Source organism: Ictalurus punctatus, chromosome 20 (genome assembly GCF_001660625.3).
Source record: "Ictalurus punctatus breed USDA103 chromosome 20, Coco_2.0, whole genome shotgun sequence".
Classification (NCBI taxonomy): Eukaryota; Metazoa; Chordata; class Actinopteri; order Siluriformes; family Ictaluridae; genus Ictalurus; species Ictalurus punctatus.
This window is the reverse complement of record NC_030435.2, coordinates 4,156,256-4,177,726: the sequence shown is the minus strand read 5'-3', so window position 1 is coordinate 4,177,726 and position 21,471 is coordinate 4,156,256. Positions and strand designations below refer to the sequence as shown.

Sequence of the window (21,471 nt, the reverse complement as noted above, 5' to 3'; positions counted from 1 at the left end):
ATCAGGAGGAGAGGAGAAGGACGAGGACGCGGAGAAAAGAGCCTACAGGATCTTCATGTCGCTCTCCAAGCGTCCGGAGACGCACAGACCGGATTGAGATGAAGGGGGGGAGAGGCTCTCTGTTCTGTTCTCTGTTTCACACCGATATTCTCCTCCGTGCGCCTTAAAGGAGCCGTGCACAACCATGCGCGTGCTCTTTCTGCTGGACTTCCTCAAACCCCATACACACTCTTCCTGCATCCGCGAATCAGGCTTTCCTGTGTCACAGGGGGGTGGGGGCAGGAATTAGATTTAGGATTAGCGCCAAATCTGGATAGGACAGGCTAGATAATTCATCCGGTGTCTCATCCAAGATTTAGGATTTAGAAGGTTCGGGGAGCCCTGCTTCTCTTAGTGCTGATCTTATTGACCCTATTGATAAGTTGACCTTATTATATGGAGTTCTGTGCATTGTACTTTTATTGTTATTGTGTTTTGAGGATGTTAGCAGCAAGTTTGTACTATTATTAGAAAATCTGAGATCATACTGAAAAAAAAAATAAATAAATACTGTTTCCATGAATGCAAATACAAGCCATGAAGCACTGGGTTGCTCAGGAAAAGGGGGTTGGGGGTGTAGAATCTGGTGCATTCTTTATTTGCATATTTATAGAAGCTGCCACTGACTACATCTACGTGCACGGCGATATGCCGATATGAATCTGAATTTGACAATTCGTATTAACGAGTCGTGTAAACGCCGCACGTCAAGACGATATTCTGATTCCCTAAATTCTGATTCCTCCCGAATGTGTCTGTTTGAATCGGAAATTTGTTGCATGTAAACATCCATCCATCCATCCATTTTCTACACCGCTTTATCCTTTTCAGGGTCACGGGGAACCTGGAGACTATCCCAGGGAGCATCGGAGACAAGGCGGGGTACACCCTGGACAGGGTGCCAATCCTTCACAGGGCACAATCACATACACACTCACACACCCATTCATACACTACGGACACTGTGGACACGCCAATCAGCCTACCATGCATGTCTTTGGACTGGGGGAGGAAACCGGAGTACCCGGAGGAAACCCCGCAGCACGGGGAGAACATGCAAACTCCACACTCACAGGGCCACGGTGTGAATCGAACCCCCGACCCTGGAGGTGTGAGGAGAACGTGCTAACCACTAACACTTTATTTGGAAAATTCCACTGGCTGATTGGCATCTCTGAATTGTCCTTATAGTATGTGAATGTGTGTGAAATTGTGCCCTGTGATCGGCCGTCACCTCGTCCAGGGGTGTCCCCCGCCTTGTGCGGGGTTCCAGGCTCCCCACCGCCCTGTGTAGGATAATCGGTACAGATAATGGAGGGATAGATATTTGGTATTTGGAGGAAACCCAGTAGAGCATTACAGACTTGAAACACTTAAAAAAACAAAAAAAAACAACAACAACTAGAAATCACAATTACAGCTGCTGATCTGTCTTTAAGTACCAAATCATTCTTATTATGCCATCAGTGAGACCTCGTGATATAATGCATCGCTCAACACTAACACATTCATCATTCAAGCTATTGATAGATATTAGATTTTATCCAGTGGACTCTTCTCTCTGTTCCAAGCGCTTCCGCTCCCTGAAGGCCGACACATAGATGAATGAATAAAGAGGAGCTTCTTCTCGCAGGCCATCCGGGGCCCTCAACCAGGACAATACCAAGGACTAGAGAGAGATCGGGCTTGCTTACACAACACCCACACCAACGTACATTCCTTTAATGCATCTGTTCATTTATCTACAGGAACCACTTTAAGCCTCACACACATGAGAAAACCAGCAGTGGCATAACAGCATCAGCTTGGAGCGAAGCCGAAGCCGAAGCCGTCACCCCCTCACGCTTTCTCACGCTTTCGCACGCCGGGGTTTCCAATACAAATGTCCTGCGCGGGGGGAAGGGAAGAGACCAGCTGGGACAGGAGTAGGAGTAATAAAGGGAGGAATATCAACCCACCCTGAGGTCTGTTATATTGCCTTATATGTTTTTCTCATCACATAAGGTTATACGTCGCAGAGCTTTATATTTACAGCCACGGTTTATGCATGGTCTTTGCACGGTCGATCAAAAATAGGCTCCAAGACGATCGTATCATATACACTTCATTTGCGGCCTAGAAAGCACGAGACGCGGTGCTAACTCACAGTTTAGGTTCTGTGTTTGGATTGGATTATTTATGATTTACTCTGGCGGAAGGCCCTCTGCTATGTTAATGTAGCAAATAACAAAACTCTCGCTTATATTCACACTTTCGCACAACTCGGTCTGTTTTCCATTTCCCTCTCTACTGACCGTACTCACTCGTCAGACAAGACGCCGTTATTTGCGTTTGTTTGAGATGGCTCATGGGATTGGGCACTGGACTCTGACGCTCTGTGAGATACTCTACACACAATGGATTTGCACACATACTTCAAGAGGTCTTGTGCGTGTCCCGAGAGCTTTCTCAGCTTTTCAGAAGACACAGCGAGATCTACGTAGGACAAAGGGAAAACAACCGCATGTCTTTGCGGTGAAAAATGAAGAGCGATGTTACTTATTTCAGAGCTCTCGTGTGGGGTATTAACAGCGGGCGGTGGTGTGTCTGATGCAGATCTGTACGATCTTTATGAGCTTTACAGGCTCGAGCAGAGCATACATCAATACGGTAGCTTTTCCCTCAGGAGCGGTGCGAGTCATCCATTTCCTGGATGAGAAAATAGGATTTCTTTTTTCCTCTAACACGCTGCAATGGAGTGGAGCGTAACATAGACATGGGGGGGGGGGGGCATGGGGGGAGGGGGATCATGCTATCTCAATACTACTGGACAAAAAGCTGTGATAAATTTCATGATATGATTTTTTCCCCTGTTGAACCTGCTGTTAGAGATGCACCGATACTAAATTTCTCAGCCGATAGCGATAACCGATATCATTCAGAGCGATATCGGCCGATACCGATAACCGATATCATTCAGAGCGATATCGGCCGATACCGATAACCGATTATTCAGAGTGATATCGGCCGATACCGATAACCGATTATTCAGAGTGATATCGGCCGATACCGATAACCGATTATTCAGAGTGATATCGGCCGATACCGATAACCGATTATTCAGAGCGATATCGGCCGATACCGATAACCGATTATTCAGAGTGATATCGGCCGATACCGATAACCGATTATTCAGAGTGATATCGGCCGATACCAATAACCGATATCATTCAGAGTGATATCGGCCGATACCGATAACCGATTATTCAGAGCGATATCGGCCGATACCGATAACCGATTATTCAGAGTGATATCGGCCGATACCAATAACCGATATCATTCAGAGTGATATCGGCCGATACCGATAACCGATTATTCAGAGCGATATCGGCCGATACGATAACCGATATCATTCAGAGCGATATCGGCCGATACCGATAACCGATTATTCAGAGTGATATCGGCCGATACCGATAACCGATTATTCAGAGCGATATCGGCCGATACCGATAACCGATTATTCAGAGCGATATCGACCGATACCGATAACCGATTATTCAGAGCGATATCGGCCGATACCGATAACCGATATTATTCAGAGCGATATCGGCCGATACCGATAACCGATTATTCAGAGTGATATCGACCGATACCGATAACCGATTATTCAGAGCGATATCGGCCGATACTGATAACCGATTATTCAGAGCGATATCGGCCGATACCGATAACCGATTATTCAGAGCGATATCGGCCGATACCGATAACCGATTATTCAGAGCGATATCGGCCGATACGATAACCGATTATTCAGAGTGATATCGGCCGATACCAATAACCGATATCATTCAGAGTGATATCGGCCGATACCGATAACCGATTATTCAGAGCGATATCGGCCGATACCAATAACCGATTATTCAGAGTGATATCGGCCGATACCAATAACCGATATCATTCAGAGTGATATCGGCCGATACCGATAACCGATTATTCAGAGCGATATCGGCCGATACCGATAACCGATTATTCAGAGTGATATCGGCCGATACCAATAACCGATTATTCAGAGTGATATCGGCCGATACCGATAACCGATATCATTCAGAGCGATATCGGCCGATACCGATAACCGATATCATTCAGAGTGATATCGGCCGATACCGATAACCAATATTATTCAGAGTGATATCGGCCGATACTGATAACCGATTATTCAGAGTGATATCGGCCGATACGATAACCGATTATTCAGAGTGATATCGGCCGATACCAATAACCGATATCATTCAGAGTGATATCGGCCGATACCAATAACCGATTATTCAGAGTGATATCGGCCGATACCGATAACCGATTATTCAGAGCGATATCGGCCGATACCGATAACCGATATCATTCAGAGTGATATCGGCCGATACCGATAACCAATATTATTCAGAGTGATATCGGCCGATACTGATAACCGATAGTTCTGCCTTTTATACCGTCTAAAAAATGTATAATAATTAATTCCACAATTTCTGAAGGAAACACAAATAAAAACTTTATACTCTCCTTTTCAACAAGTAGTCCTGATCATCGGATGTTTTTAAACTATCGGCCCATAGCGTGAAAAATAGCCTTTACATCGGTGCATCTCTAATAGAATCCTTTTTTTTCTGTTAGACTATAGCATAGTTTTATTTGTGCGCAAGAAAAGTAAATAAATAAATAAAGAAAGAAATCTGAGTATGTCAAGCCTCCACAAGACCTTATTGATCCTTCAGCTGTTTTCTGCCAGAAGAGGATGAATTGACATCTTTCTGGACAGAGGGGGATGAAGGCAACACACACACACACACACACACACACACACACACACACACGGCAACAGCTTAGCACCAGTTGAATCCATCCAATTACTTTGAGGTCACTTCATAGTCTCTGCTCACTTCATAAAGATGTGTATGGCTCTCTAAAAGCTGCTCCCACGTCCCTCAAACACACACTTTGTGGAAAAGGAAAGCATCTTCTGCCATCATAATCATCAGTGGTGTAAAGTGAAGAGGTGGTCTGGTCTCTGGCGAACACCAGGGATGATGTATTACACCTCCGTATTGGAGGATGCAGGGTGGTACTTTAAAGTGGACGCGAACACGTGCGATGGAAGGACGAAGAACACGTGTCACTCAGCAGATCTTCATCTAAAAGCACGTTTGATTTGTTTGGTTTCATGTGTTTTATTGGGACCAACAGTATATACAGTAGGTGAAGAGTACAGTCTTTATAATAGTCTTTCATACAGCAGAAATAAACCACAGGCCACATCTAATGACGCTCTGCTATTCAGTATTAGTCCCTAATTTTAGCACACTGAACTCTGATAACTGCACAAGCATTACCCAGAATCCCCAAGGGTTTTTCACCTAACAGATGTTTACATATCGTCCACAAGACACAATAATAACTGGATTTACACAAATGAAACAGTTCAAAAGTTTACACACGCTCGATTCTTAATACTGCGTGTCGTTACCTGGATGATCCACGACTGTTATGTTTCGTGAGAGTTGTTCATGAGTTCCTTGTTTGTCCTGAGCAGTTAAACTGCCCCACTGTTCTTCACAAAAATCTTTTCCAGCATCTTCTACATATTTGAGCCCTTTCCAACATCTTTTCACACCGAGGACAACTGAGGGACTCGTACTACTATTACAAAAGGTTCAGGATTTGATTTTGTATGTTAATAGTGAAAAATATGTTTGTACCACAGGAGCCTCTCAAGTGTGGATAAAAGATGTGTGTATGTGGAAAAACAACAGTTTAAACACTAAGGCCTGAGATTATGAACACAACAGGAGCAGAAGTACGCGCATCTGCTTGCATTTGAGAACGACACACACACACACACACACACGCGTCCTCCGTCCGTCCTCTACCTGAGGACAAAGAGACGAGCTGTCCATGCACGACTCCTGATTTATTTCATCATCGTCATCATCGTCATCAAAGCTTCAGCACGGAGACAGAGCAGAGCGGAACATCACTGCACTGAGCTTTCACTCAACAACTCGTATTGTTTCTCTCTCATTTACTACACTCACAAACTCATTAGGCATCACTAATCATTTTCTTTCTTCCTTTCTTTATGGAATAATAACTTTTAAATATCAAAAGTCTTAATCTTGTGCTTATTCTTGTATAAGGTTATTTATTTTAATTAGATTAAATTGATGCTATTTATTTAATGAAAAAATATATTACACTGTTTATTTTTTAAAATTAATGTCATTTATATTACTTAAAAATATTACTTACAAAATGACATCTATATCCATCTCTCTCTCTCTCTCTCTACATATACATATATATATATATATATATATATATATATATATATATATATATATATATATATATATATACATATATACATATATATATATATCTACATCTCTCTCAAGATATATATATATATATAAATATATCTACATCTATCTATATCTCTCTATCGCTCTCTCTCTCTATATATATATATATCACTCTCTCTATATATATATATATCTATATATCACTCTATATCTGTCTCTCGCTATCTCTCTCTCTACATATATCTCTCTCTTGCTACATATATATATATATATATATAGCTATCTCTCTCTCTCTCTATATCTATATATATCTCTATATATCTATCTCTCGATATATATATATATATATATATATATATATATATATATATATATATATATATATATATATATATATATATCTCGCTATCTTGCTCTCTCTCTCTATATATATCTATATATATATCTCGCTATCTCTCTCTCTATACATCTATATACATCTCTATATATCTATCTCTCAATATATATATATATCTCTCGCTATCTTGCTCTCTCTCTATATCTCTCTCTCGATATATATATATATATATATATATATATATCTCGCTATCTATCTCTCTCTCTATATATATATATATATCTGTATCTATATATCTATATTAGAGGATGTTTTATAATTTAAAGTATCATTTACACACATCCTTCCAGATCTGCAAAAACTGTTAAATCAACTAAAACTGGGTTGTCACAGCTAAATCGACTTAATCCCACTACACCACATCACACACCACATCAGAAGGCTGTAAAAGTGGAGTGTGTCAGCTGCTGTCTCTCTCACACACATATCTACTAGTGCAGGATGGAGCTGTTAGAAGAGTAAAGTCTCTCCATCAGCTTTATGAGGGGTTTAACACCAGTGGTCTCTCTGCTCCTGAGGAGGTTCTCCCCAGCCTCTGATTGGCTTAGCCAGGTCACATGGGCTAATGACTCATCCCCACTCCGTCTTCCAGCATCACACAGAGGACAGCGATGTGACGGGAAGCGCTGTTGCCACGGCGACCAGACCAAGCAGGGGTCAACAAGAACCTGGGGGTTTCCTGAAGGGAGGCCAGTACTATTTCACCTGCTGTGGAGGAAATACTTCTGAACAAAAGAGGAAATGGTGAAAAGGAAAGAAATTCTTCGTGAAAAGATGCGTCCCTTGCATAAAATTCACAGGAACACACTCACATACACAGCGAAAGACGGTTACACACCACCAGTTGTGATAACTCTTTTTCTTTTTTTAAAGTGTCCTTTCATTCAAACCATGGATCACAAAGCTTACGGCTCTCATTTGTCCCTTTCGACAATTTGCACTTTCAAAGAACGATGTTTGTTTCGTGTTTTTACTTCTACTCCAAAAACTCAGTGACTGAGACATTAATCCATCTCATTTTTGGAATGAAATGGATGTGTCAGAGAAGCGAGCTTAAATAAATTAGCTGTTTTTTATGGGATTATGTTTATCATTAAATGAATTATGATGGACATAAAAGCTCAGGGGTGTTTCGGTTATGGATCTATAGTCTGGGCTAGAAAGAAATCAGCCCTAGCTTTACTTCTCGCTTTTGCATGGCCTTCTGTGTATTTTTACTTACAGCCACTGGTGGTGCTGTTGTGCCTCGTTCCATCCGTCCATTTTCCATACCACTTATCCTACAGAGGGTGGCAGGGAGCATAGAGCCTACTCCAGGGAACACGTGGCAAAAAGAGGGGGCCAATCCCAATCTTTGGAGGAAACCGGAGTACCTGGAGGAAACCCCCAAAGCAGAGGGAGAACATGCAAACTCCACACACACAGAGTGTAGGCGGGATTCGCAGGCAAACGTGTTAACCACCATGTCCCCGTGCGTCGTGCCATAAAAATAAATACACTATATGGCCAAAAGTATGTGTTTTTCTTCACCAAACTGTTGCTACAAAGTTGAAAGCACACAATTGTATAGGATGTCACTGAGATGTCACTTCACTGGAACTAAGAGGCACGAACACCTTTGGGATGAACTGGAACGCCGATTGTTCGCCAGGCGTCCTCACATGACATGACATCAATCCCTGACCTCACTAATGAACTCTTGTAGCTGAATGAGCACAAATCCCCACACATACAGGTGTGATGGTCAGGTGTCCACAAAACTGTCCACTGACAGTCCATTTAATATCATGATATAAACTGCACACCAAACAAACAACAAACAAACAAACTAATGCTACCACGTCCTGTGCTGTGTGTAGGTGTGCTTCAGCTAATTGTGCTAATTCACACCCAGAGAGTCCTAACAGATCCGGCTCACGAACAGGCTGCAGTGACGATGCGGGTTTTAAAAGCATGGCCTCATCTGCAGCTCTTCTCCATTTCCCGCATTTACAACCCCGTTCGTCTCCCACAGGTTAACAAATGACTCGGGGCTAATTGTAGTAAACAGGATAACGGGGAAGAGTGTGTGCCTGTGTGTGTGAGAGAGAGAGAGAGAGAAAGAGAGAGAGTGAGTGGGTTTATGTGAACAGAAGAGCACCTTCTTTACTCTTTAATGAAAGTGCAAAAGCTCAGGATGACGGTACGCATTAAAAGGCGACTACATGAATTATTCAGCCTCGTCCAAAGAGCTCCCGCTGTTACAGGCCCCCCACCTAGCGCAGCAGCACAACACTGTAAAGGACACGCTTCCTTCATATCCACAAGCTAATGTCAGCAACAGTGAAAGAACACACTGCTAGCTAGGATTATGTCATGTGATATATTTTGTTTAAAACCCGCCATTCTTACTTTAATAAAGGACACCGTGTGAAGACATGGCTCTTCAAATGACACTAAAAAAGAAGGTTTTTTCTTCATGCGTCTAAAAAGAAGCACGTGTTGGCCTTTAGCCTCTCGGACTGGATCTAACGGCATAAAACCACAGCTAATGCTCATCGTAGAACAAGTGAACACACTGATTTCACTCTTCTGTACACAAAAAAGCCCAACTTCCTGTCCAGAAAACTGGTTACGGTACAGTTGGTGTTTGAACATACAAACACTTACGGCAGTTACGGCACTCGGAGTCCGAGTGAGGAATAAAACACAGCGGGATGTGCTGTTACAGGCAACTAATCAGTGCACCCGAAATAAACCATTTTTTTAAAAAAGGTTGGAAAAAAGTGTTTTATCTCTTATACTGTAATACCACCGCAAATAATCGAACCCCCGGCCCTGGAGGTGTGAGGCGAACGTGCTATATATAATATATATATAAACATTTTTAATTGGTTTATTATCAGGATCATATTATGATCCCTAACAGTCCATTAAGGGTTTCGAGGAGCTTTTTTGGCATTGTTGCGCCTAAAAATATTTGATTTTGTGCCTTTTTTTTGGTTTTGTTTTAATAATACCAGTTAAAGAATAAAAAACAGAACTGGAGATAAAGGAATTGTTGCCGTACGGCAACGCCATGCAGTAAAGGGTTAATGTGAAGTGATACCATGTTGAAACATTTGAAGTGTTTTCTATTTTATAAGCATAAGAGATACGCCTAGTCTCTTTATTTCAGGCTCCTGTTCATTTATGTAAAAAAAAAAAAAATAAAAAAAAATCCCCAGCCCTGAAATTAGCTCCGCCCCCCGGTCACCAATTTCCCTTTAAAGACAACTCATTTGACATTTTACTCATTTAGCAGACGCTTTATTATTCATTTATTTATTTTAAGCCAAAATGACTTGTAATGCTTGTGCTGAGCTGGGGAAGATTAAGGGCTTTGTGGCTTTCTGGGAGGCTGAAAGCTTGTCACTTTGTTTCACCTCACAGGCTGCAGAGGGCGCAAAAAATGACAAACTGCTGCTTTAACACGAGTGTAAGAGCAAAGATTATTGCGCATATATAGAGCTAGATATAGATCCTCCATTTTAATATATTAACGTGCGAAGCTTTATTTAAAAACAAAAAACAAAAAACAACAACAACCAAAAAACACAATAATAACCACGATCGACCCGTTGTAGATGCTCGACAGTTTTATTAGGTTAATAATAAGAGAAAACAGCAAAACAGAGACGTGCCAATTCGAACAGGAAACGGACGATGCTCGCATACGTATTACACGATCTAGATCATGACATGATGTACCGTGTTGAACAAAACACAATGAGATGATCAGATGATCTGTAAACAACACGGTCAGATCTTCCATACTTCCATATCAACCAACTCGCTCTTGAGCTCCACGAACACAATAAAACGTTAACACACCCTGAACCCTAGGTTTAACTTTCCACAACCTTAATATATTTATTCATTTCTACCCTACTGATCAGGCTTCTGCGTAGAATTTAAATAGAGATCATAATAACCCCAAACCCTGTTAATGATTTAAATGATTTGCGGTTCAAATGACAAGAATTTTTTTATTTTTAAAGCATATAATAATGCTAAATGTTTTAAAGATAATATGATATATATATATATGAACTTAACTAAATGTAAAATTTAATCACCTACTAATCATTTCACGTTCCTCGAGAAGAAAAAGAAAGAAAGAAAGAAGAATTCCAACATAAACTGGTCCCCACTGTAAAGTCAAGCAGAATGATTGATGTTTTCTTTGATTAGAGTTATGAACCAGCTCGCATGCACAGGCACAGAAATGCTCTTTTATACTGATCTCTACTGTATGATATAATCGTTAGGCATTTTGGATTAGTCTCTCGACGCTAACAAACCAATTGCACCCTCTAGTGGTGTGATCGGGCTTTGCTCGGAAATCCAAAGCAAAATACGAAAGCGTTTGTGCCAGGTTGTGTCTGAATCACATTGTTTTTAGGACACGTGGTACTAATTTAGAGTACGAAGTTATAGTCGTGTATTTCAGCGAAAGAGTAGAGAAATAATGAAGACCGTCAGCTTTCGCGGTCACGCTGCTTCACTGCCACATCTCGGCATTCTCGCCGTTCTCGTGGAAACGGTGCAGGTGGTCCGAGTACCTGCAACGTGGACGGTGACACGGAGAGGAAGAAGAAGAAGGAGAAGGAAAGACACTGATCAGAGACGACAATAATAAAACCCGAACAACAAGCGTGTCATGGAAACGTGTGGCAGCCTGGGATCAAATCAGTTCATCTGCTGGTTACACTCACTACGTTTACATGCACATCAGTATTCCCATATCAATCACATTTTGGCAATGTTCTAATATTCCCACTCCCTGGAATATTCCTGCTTTAATCGGAAATTAATCGGAGTATTATTACTATTAACGATACATGAAAACAATTACAGTTATTAACTATGCGTGTGTGTGTGTGTGTGTGTGTGCGTGTGAGGAAGCACTCACTTCTTAGCACAGTATGCAGCACAGTCACGGCCGATACTCTCGCTCCAGGCTGTTTTATAGAGAACCTGAAACGCACAGATCATCACATATCAATATATATGATTTATTATTATAGATATCACTCAGCTGTGAAGCTTTTCTCAATTGTCAGGTAAAGCAGATCGAAAGAATCTGTTCACGTCCTTTCAAAACAGTACAAATAAAGCAGTCAAGACTTCTCAGTAGCAATAAGATTCTTTAAAAGTGTAATAACATGCACACGACCGCTCCGTCTGGACACAACGTCTAGACGACGCGCTCGGCATCGCACTCGCGCTAGAAATTACAGCGTATGAAAAACGTACGAAGTGCACACGACCCAAAATCATCGCCGTGTCCCGACCGGCACACTCTCCGTCCCGAACAGTATCCGAGGTTGGAATCAGCGAGTCCCAAACGGTAGTATGTCGAAACGAGTATCCCGACGGCACCCCGGACGGTCCACGATCTTTTCGGCTGATCTCGCCCAGGATGCATTTTAGAGCGGTGGAGATGAAATGAAATAAATAAATCAATCAAGCGAATGATGAATTAAATGAAATGATTTATAAGGAATACCGAACGAAGCAAAGCTGAAACGCAACGAGGAGTGTATCGTTTTGCGGTGAACGTTCTCTTCCGTTACACACGACGTGTCCGTTAGCATGTCCCGGTACATGCGTACTCTTTTTTTAATACACACGTAAAAGTATGTACTTTTTATTCAGAAAAACAGCACGTACTTTCCGTACATACTATAAAGTACGTCTACTTGGACGCAGGGCACGTTTCCTATTGATCCAGACTTACACTTCCTTTTACTGAACGAATGATTAGCAGGCTAGCAGAGACTGCTAAGAATAGGACGCACATTTCATAGCAGTAAGCTCAAACATTTTTAAAAGTCATTATTATTTCTCATACATCCTAACTTACCATTCTGAGAGAAAGACAACACAAAACAAAATAAAAAAATGAAACGAACCGAAATCTACCGCACAAGCTGAAGTAAACAGAAACGTCAGCTGTCTTGCTAGCGATCAGCTATCTTGCTAGCAAACGTAACACCAGCTGCGCTTCTTTCTAGCTGGTTGAAATCTAGCAGCTATTCGGTTTATAATTCTGCTCTTTTCAAGGTCTGACAAAACATATATATATATATATATTTTTTCAAAACCTTAAATCAACTCACGGTTTACGGTTATTGACTCACCTCAGAATGATCATCAGACCTTAACGCTAGGCTACTGTAATGAAGGTATCATAAACAATAGCAAGTAGCCATACTGATGTAATACTCCGTCAGTAACTACAGATATTTTAAGAACCGAATCAAATATGCTACAAATGATCCATAATTACATGAACGGATCAACCCGTGGTGCTTGCTCGTAACTTAGCAGCTACGTCTTTTTCAATATTTTGACGTACGTGATACACAGTTCTAGTTGAGGATGGTAGTCGATAAGGGATTGGTACGTAGTGTAAGAGTAGCTCTTTACCAGAAACACCAGGCAGTGGAGGAAGAGCGTGTAGAAGAAAGCAATAGTCCTGGCCATCTTGTTGGACAGGATGACGCGACCCTGGAATACAGACGCAGCGATTTTCAGCCATTTCGATTTCTATACTGCACCCATAGCACATATTGTGTTTATCTACGTGTGAAACTGTACGCTTAAAGAGATTTCCTGATAAAGAAGGCCAAATCTCTACATCTACTGTGTAAATGTAAAGGCTTTTGAGTGAAGAAGGAACAAAAAAAAAAAATACACTTCACAGTAACACTTTATCGACAGAATCACAAACAGACTTCCGTTATAAACAGGGTTGCCAGATCCACACAGATTGAGACCGAGGTGTCATATGCGATGATAACGAGACAACAGGATAAACTTTTGGTACTAGAAGTGTGTTCAAAATAGCGGTGGCATCCCTGGGGTACACGAATTAGATGTGATCTTTAGTACAGTGTGTGTGTGTGTGTGTGTGGCTAGTGTATGTGTGAGACACACAAAGCTGAGGGTGGCCTTGTCCCATGGGCTGAGGCTCAGGTATCGTCTCTGGCGCTCCTGAGGACAAAAAAAATGAACAAGATGACAAGACGTGTTAACAGGAAGCTATACTCTGTAGTGATGTCACTTAAACACGTCGGTGTTCAGAGGGAGTCTGTTCTTACCTTCCTGCTGAAGGAGGCAAAAGGGTCGAGTCTCTCCTCGTACTGTGACGAGTAGCGCATCACGGTGTCATCACTGCCTCCACTCTATACACACACACACACACACACACACGATCAGCTTCGTAACTGAACTTAACCACAAGCTTATGCCTAGGACTACTAGGAGTGTGATGTTCACGCATGCTCCTCCGAAGCTCCTGAAGCCACCCAAAGGAATCTTTTTTTAACCGCTGCGTCACAGGACAGCGTAACACGCTCAGAGGAGAAGAATCAGCGCTATTCGTCCTGTTACGCATACACGTGTTCACAGATGGCCATAACTGCCTAGCGTCTCTCTGACTGACACGAGGAAGAGTGTAACGCCGTCATGACACGCCTCCCACCCAGACTGCACGGACTTCTGGAGATCATCCGGATTCAAACTCGCGATAATAAAGGCGAACACTTTTCTACCACTCAGGAGCTTGCGCATGAATGTAACCCCCTCGGTTAAGCCGCGTCTGCTGTGAATCGTAGATCTGACCCGGCTACAGGAAGCTGTGCGAGTGTTGACTCGGGGTTTAGTGAGATGCCTGAGCTACGGGGTCGGAGGACTCACTCTGGTCGGGTAACTCTGCAGGAACTTGATCTTCTCATACAGTTTGATGTTGTCAGCGCGCAGACTGTCCAGCTCCGACTGCAGGACCTGCAGGGTCTGCTGCATAGAACGACCCTCCTGAGAGACACGGGGGAATGAGAGACAGCGTCAAAGATACAGAACGATCCCAGACACACAGAGACATATAGATAAGACGGTAGAAAGTAGAAAGAAAGAGAGGGAGAGAGAGAGAGAGAGAGAGAGACAAACAGAAACAACAATAGAGACCAATGAACAGAAAGGAAAAGAGAAGAGGAGAAAAAAACCAAGGTTTTTTTTTTGTGATGATATATTCTGTAGATCGTATTATAGGATACCGGGTCTACAGAATTCTAGTGGACTTGAGGTATAAGGGAACGAGTGAATTTAAAGTAGAAGGTCACTAGTGGACTTCATGAATAAGGGCACGAGTGTAAGGGCACTTACAGCCTCCAGTTCCTGGTTGCGAGCTCGGAATCTCTCTCTCTGGCTGGAGATGATGGACAGCAGAGAGTCCATCTGACCCTGAGGAATCTCAGCCTGAGAAGAACCACCCACTCCTGTGCACACACACACACACACACACACACACACAGGTTTATTCAGACTGTCTCAGATCCACATGGTGCAGAGTGTGTAGTTTATATGCGTTACCTGTGAACAGAGCCGTGGCCTCTTTAATAGGCTCAGGGATTCGGTCCATGCCGCTCACGTCCGCCCCCTAGTGGACACAAATCACAAGCTTCAGCACTCGTGTCGCGTGAACGTCACTCGACGCCACCATTTCACATTTCATTTCACTACTATCTCCCTTTCCCTGCTGGAGTCCCCGCGTGCACTCGGAGCGGCCCGTGTGGTGTACCTCAGCGTCCGGGCGTGACAGGGAGGACATGGTCTGGATGGTGCTCAGGTCGTGCTCCAGTTTGAAGATGAGCTCCTTCTGCTCAGCGCTGGTCTTCACTGCGGCTGAAAACTCCACCTGGAGCGCAGCGTAGCGTCCTGTCTCACACACACACACACACACGTCATGTTGTGCTTATCACACCATCAAAGCAGTGAATTCAAACAGTCAGATACTTGAAATTTACTTCTCAACCAACAAATCCTTCCTTTATATATATATTTTTACCAAAAAAAGCATTTTCTTGCATAAATCCTAAAACGAAATGTAACGTACCTGTAGCGAGGATCTGTTTTTAATGATTGATTACACAAACACCCCAGGGGGAAAAGAGATGGAACAGGTTTCGCTGTGCAGATATTAGCCGAGGAGACACCGGACGTTATTCATTATGGACTCAATGTTGAGTTTCTTGTTTTATTATTAGTTTCATCACTATTCAGAGCGAAACAAGGTGTTTCGTGAGGAAAAAAACACGAGGTCGCTCTCTAAAGCCGCTAAAGAAGTGTTTTATTAAACGCACTTGGAGGGTAAAGCAGTTAAACCACAAAATAAAACCAATAGTACGGTCTGTAAAGTGTAACCAGAGGGTCCGAGACTTTCTCATTTAGTTAGCGGTGGAAACCACAGCCACCATCATACAGTACGTTATACTCATTACTGAGCGTGACTCAACATTTGGATTGAATAAAACTTAGGCCTGTAAATACCGTTACCGCAAATCTAATATTCAAGCAGTTGGATGCTCGGAAATAAATTTGTCCTGCATGATCTTTTTGTTCCCCATAGTACAAAACTACCGAGTATATATTTAAGAGCATTTGAAATAAGCCAGTTGTTTATATAATCCAAAATGAATGCGAGTTTTAGGGGAAATGTTCCAGCGAATGGCAGAGCTCATACTGCAGTTCAATAAAAAACGAAGAAAACTCGAAATTCCTGCTCAGCAACTCTCGGGGCGGTCTCCTCGACCCCTGAGTTCAGCAAGTGACTTCAAACCGAGTAAACCGAGTAAACCGAGCAGTACTTCTTTCATTTTAAACGAGTTCTAGTGTATACACGAGTATTTGCTTTAGATTAATCTACAATGGCTATAAAAAAAAAAAAAAAAAAGTCTACACACCCCTGTTAAAATGGCACCTTTTTGTCGTGTCAAAGAAAAAAAATGAAAGCGAGATGAATCGCGTCAGAACGTTTCCCCCACCCTCGATGTGAAATTACGGAAAACAATCATTTCAGGGAAGAAATCGGACAGATAAATAATTTACAATAACCTGGCTGCATGGTATCGATCAGGAGAGGGGTATAAAAGAATTTCCAAAACACCACCTGTGCCACTGAACACGGTGAAGATCATCACCAAGAAACAGAGAGCACGACAGTGACATCACGTCCCTCCGAAATTGATACAAGGACACAAGACAGACTTACAGGGAGGCTGCCAAGAGACCTACGGCAACATTAAACATTAAAGGAGCTGTAGGAACATCTCACGAGTACCGAGTCTGGGCTTCGGGGTAAGGCGGCTAGACGGAAGCCCTTTCTCACAAAAAACCATCCAAACGCAAATAAATCACCGTAAACCATGTGGCAGAACGTGTTATAGTCTGATGAGACCAATTCCAAAAGGTATCATAATTCCACAAGTGGTCGCACATCACCAAAACCCACTGTGAAGCGTGGTGGTGGCAGCGCCAGGATGATTTTCATTGGCCAGGTCTGGGGCTGGAGGGAATCGTGAATAGCTAGAGACAGCCACCAGTCGCATACAGCCAAATCACCAAAGGAACGGCGCACCCAAGAGAAGATCGATGGTTTTGAATGACCATTCCAGAGCTCAGACCTGAATCCAACTAAAGTTCTGTGGGGTGACCGGGAGCGGGTTGTGAACAGGACACGCCCTTATAATCTGACAGCTCTAGAACGTCTTCGCAAGAAAGAGTGGGGGGAACGTTACCAAGTCAAGATGTGCCGCACCGATTCACACGGACTCTTCCCCAAAAGGAGTGACCGCGTGACGCAAGAAAACCAAACGCTGCTTCAACAAAGTATTAGTTTAAAGGGTTTGTTTTCCCACTCTGCAATTTCACATTAACGGTGGGACAAGATCCGACACGACAAAAGTGTGCTATTTTAACAGGGGCGCGAGGACCTTTTATATCCGCCGTGTAACACTGGTCAAATAAATAAATAAACAAACAAACAAAAAGGCGTCCAAAACACGGACTCAGATCCGTATCGATGCGCTATGTGAAATGATGCTGTTATTACAGGACTAGAAATCGCTATAGTCACAACTACAGTGTTCGCGTGTCACTATCCGCCAAAACGTGCGACCGTACGTGTCCTCGTACTTAAAATGTGTGCGTCGGAGAAGGGAATAAATAAAGGGACGGACCACGAGCCATCTGTGTTTGTATAAAAGATATTTACTTCAATTATCACACCTAGGGTGCTAGTGAATAATAATAATCATAATAACATTAATAATACATTGTGAAGATTTCTTACAGTGATATTGCTTCTCCATATTGTATAAGGGACTGTCTTACAGTGCTGAGAACAGACTACATGACACAATAAAAAAAAATCAATATATATATATATATATATATATATATATATATATATATATATATATATATATATATATATATATATATATATATATATATGAAGAAAAGAAAAAAAAAAACCTCAACAAAGATCAGAGGGGGAAAAAAAAGAAAAAAAAGGAACGTGAAATGAAAAATCTGGAACCTGACGCGAGGTCGAGGTCCGGAGGTGAGCGGAGAGAGGATAAAGGCAGTACAAGTTTAAAATGCTCATGCAGACTGACGTGACGAGGTCACACTGAAACACACAGGGTGGAGTTCGGGAAGAGCGCTTATTCTTCTCAAGTGTCACAATAAAAGTCAAGGATCGTGCGTGATTCAGCGGGTCTACGTTCATGGGATTGATTCACGGGATAGAATCGGTCCGTTCGGGTCTATGGCACCAGAGCTAGTGGAAGGTATGTGGAACAAAACGCTCACACGGTCATCACTTGTATATATATAAAAATAAAATAAAATAAAAATGGAGCGGAAATGAAAGTCAACGAGCGTCTTAAACGCTCCACACACACACGACCTAAAGCCTAGTACTGACTCGTGAGTTTGGGGCATGTGTATGTGTATGTGTGTGTGTGTGTGTGTGTGTGTGTGTGTGTGAGCACCCAAACTGCAGCCAGACTAAGAAACTCGCCTGCGGTCGCACTCTCCTGGATACAAACCTCAGAATTACGGGTGTTTAGTCTCAAAACTTCAATGTGAAGTTACAATTTTGGTGACGATGAGCGAAGTTAAGAGCCGAGACAGTTCGATAGGGTGAGAGAGAAAGCAACCCCCCCCCCAAAAAACAAAAAAACAAAAAAACAAAACAAAAAAACACCCCACACACAAAAAAGTATATACACACATCCTACCATACAAAACCACGTCGAGACACACAGACCTCAACAGTCTCGGGGGAACGTCTGACATAATCGTAGTATTTGGCATGATCCGTATCCGTCCCACAAAAAAAAAAAAAAAAAGAGTCGTGTTTCTCTCCAAATATGATGATCTCATAAAGTTTGTACATCTCATTACAGATACTATACATAGAAAGTAAGCGCGTCAGTATTTTTGAATTTTTTTTTTTTTTAAATCATCATTTTTGTTATTTTTTTGGACTGTGTGCACGCCTTAAACCCGTTCGTATTCGTAGTGAGTGCTTATCAAACGCTAGTGGACAAAATAAAAACATTTCCCCGTAAGTAATATATGATATACGCGAGGGGGCTTTGAGGCCTCTGGCACTTTTAAGGCTGGGTGTGGGTGTGGCCCCAAATCCCCCGCCCCCTCTTTTTTTTATTTTTTCAAGGTTTTTTTTTTTTTGTGTGTGTGTCAGTCCTGATATAATCCCCTCCCAGATAATAAAGTAGTGTCCCAGCTTTCCAAAGCTTCAGCTGAAAAACCGTCCTTTAGTAAAAAGACTAGAAATCTGGCAGGGTGGCTTGAAGTAGTAAAGTGATCAAAGGTGAAGAGCCACAAAATGGCCGATAAGTAGAGTTTGATTTTTTTTTTTTCTTCTTTCGTTTATATCTTTTTTTTTTTTTTTCTTTTTTTTTTTAAATACAAATGACTAACTTGTAATCTCTGAAACAACTTCTTACAAAATGCTTTTGTAACCCGGTTTAAGATTATGACCGATGCTTCGATAACAAAGTTGACCAATCCATGTCCGAGTACAATTTCATCAATGAATCGTCAAATCAACACGGACAAAAATATCACGAATCCAGTTAGCAGCAAAGACTACAATTCCCATCGACCCCCATGATCCGAGGCGAATCTAAATCAACAGGCTATAGCAAATAAACTGGGAATATTTCTTCTCTTTTTCTTTCCAAAACATGTGCATCCTGTACACTTTGGGATTTGGGAATCAACGCATTAGTCCTAAAGCTTATTCATATAAAAAAAACAACAACAAAAAAAACAAACCGTGTGAGCAAACCGCTTCTACACCGTCGCGCTAATGCTTTAAACGAACATTAGAAACAAACTTAAAAAATCCATAAACATAAACTCTGACCAGCGACACGACTTGGCGTGCGTTCGCGTCCCAGTGATTCCGTTCGGTTCAGAAGAATCCACTTCATATCGAGTACAAAACGACGGAGGCTCGTTTGTCCTGATCGAGGGGCCGGTGTCGTCCTGTGCACTTCCGCTACGAACAAAACAAAACGAAACTAAACAGAAAAACCACGCACGAGCGCGAACGAGGACAGCTCGATACACGACGCGATACGCCTCGGTAAAATCTCTACGACGTTTGCATGGTGGTGTATAGAATATCTGATTTACTTCGGTAGAAAAATAACAGTTCGTTCTTGAATTCACAAAAAGATTGCGCTCGTAAGAAATTCACAATTCGCTGTTGAGGCCGACGGCGTGAAGGAAACGAGCGCTGACCTGAAATTCTCAAATAAAAGCATCCTCGAGTGGGCATGTAACGACGGCGTCACCGTGTCGTCCCTTGTTTACGGGACAGCGCTCGTATCAGCGTCCTTATTTTGGATATCGTATTGTTAGGAACAGGGACGCATCGGTACCGGTACCGAGATCCGTTATGGGTCCTACACCACGCGTGTCTCACTGCGCTCAGATACCGACGCCTGATACCACCGGACGCAACTTGACACGAGCCTAGTGTACGTTCCCGCTCCACTGAACGTTCCCGCTCCGCTGAACGTTCCCGCTCCACTGAACGTTCCCGCTCCGCTGAACGTTCCCGCTCCACTGAACGTTCCCGCTCCACTGAACGTTCCCGCTCCGCTGAACGTTCCCGCTATACTGAACGTTCCCGCTATACTGAACGTTCCCGCTCCACTGAACGTTCCCGCTATACTGAACGTTCCCGCTCCGCTGAACGTTCCCGCTATACTGAACGTTCCCGCTCCACTGAACGTTCCCACTATACTGAACGTTCCCGCTATACTGAACGTTCCCGCTCCACTGAACGTTCCCGCTATACTGAACGTTCCCGCTATACTGAACGTTCCCGCTCCACTGAACGTTCCCGCTCTACTGAACGTTCCCGCTCCACTGAACGTTCCCGCTCTACTGAACGTTCCCGCTCCGCTGAACGTTCCCGCTATACTGAACGTTCCCGCTCCGCTGAACGTTCCCGCTATACTGAACGTTCCCGCTCTACTGAACGTTCCCGCTCCGCTGAACGTTCCCGCTATACTGAACGTTCCCGCTCCGCTGAACGTTCCCGCTCCGCTGAACGTTCCCGCTCCACTGAACGTTCCCGCTCCACTGAACGTTCCCGCTCCACTGAACGTTCCCGCTCCACTGAACGTTCCCGCTCTACCGAATCTGCGATCTGAACGTATTGCAAGATTTAAGAAATCAAAACAAACTGCAAGAACATCAAGAGTAGCTCTTACGGCGTCTTCCTACGATACCGGTAACTTGATCAGACGTGTTTACGGTGTTTAAACCGTATGTTTAATAGAGAGGGTCTGG

The 21,471-nt window shown here is 42.8% G+C and overlaps 2 protein-coding genes across 2 annotated transcripts in view; both read right to left on the bottom strand.

Moving 5' to 3' along the window:
* LOC108280786 (SH2B adapter protein 2) overlaps positions 1-324 on the bottom strand; it is a 36,070-nt gene extending 35,746 nt beyond the window's left edge. Inside the window, exon 1 of the mRNA XM_017496195.3 lies at positions 1-324. This exon is cut by the window's left edge and continues 124 nt beyond it. The gene's annotated coding sequence lies outside the window, so the exon portion shown is untranslated.
* Positions 325-10,367: 10,043 nt separating this feature from the next.
* cux1b (cut-like homeobox 1b) overlaps positions 10,368-21,471 on the bottom strand; it is a 167,111-nt gene continuing 156,007 nt past the window's right edge. The window contains exons 15-23 of the mRNA XM_053673699.1: positions 15,374-15,510; positions 15,166-15,232; positions 14,959-15,071; positions 14,494-14,610; positions 13,896-13,979; positions 13,732-13,788; positions 13,222-13,302; positions 11,702-11,766; positions 10,368-11,351 (exon numbers count right to left, since the gene is read on the bottom strand). Coding sequence (XP_053529674.1) covers positions 11,291-11,351; positions 11,702-11,766; positions 13,222-13,302; positions 13,732-13,788; positions 13,896-13,979; positions 14,494-14,610; positions 14,959-15,071; positions 15,166-15,232; positions 15,374-15,510 — 782 coding nt within the window. The 3' untranslated portion in view covers positions 10,368-11,290. The remainder of the gene's footprint in view (positions 11,352-11,701; positions 11,767-13,221; positions 13,303-13,731; positions 13,789-13,895; positions 13,980-14,493; positions 14,611-14,958; positions 15,072-15,165; positions 15,233-15,373; positions 15,511-21,471) is intronic.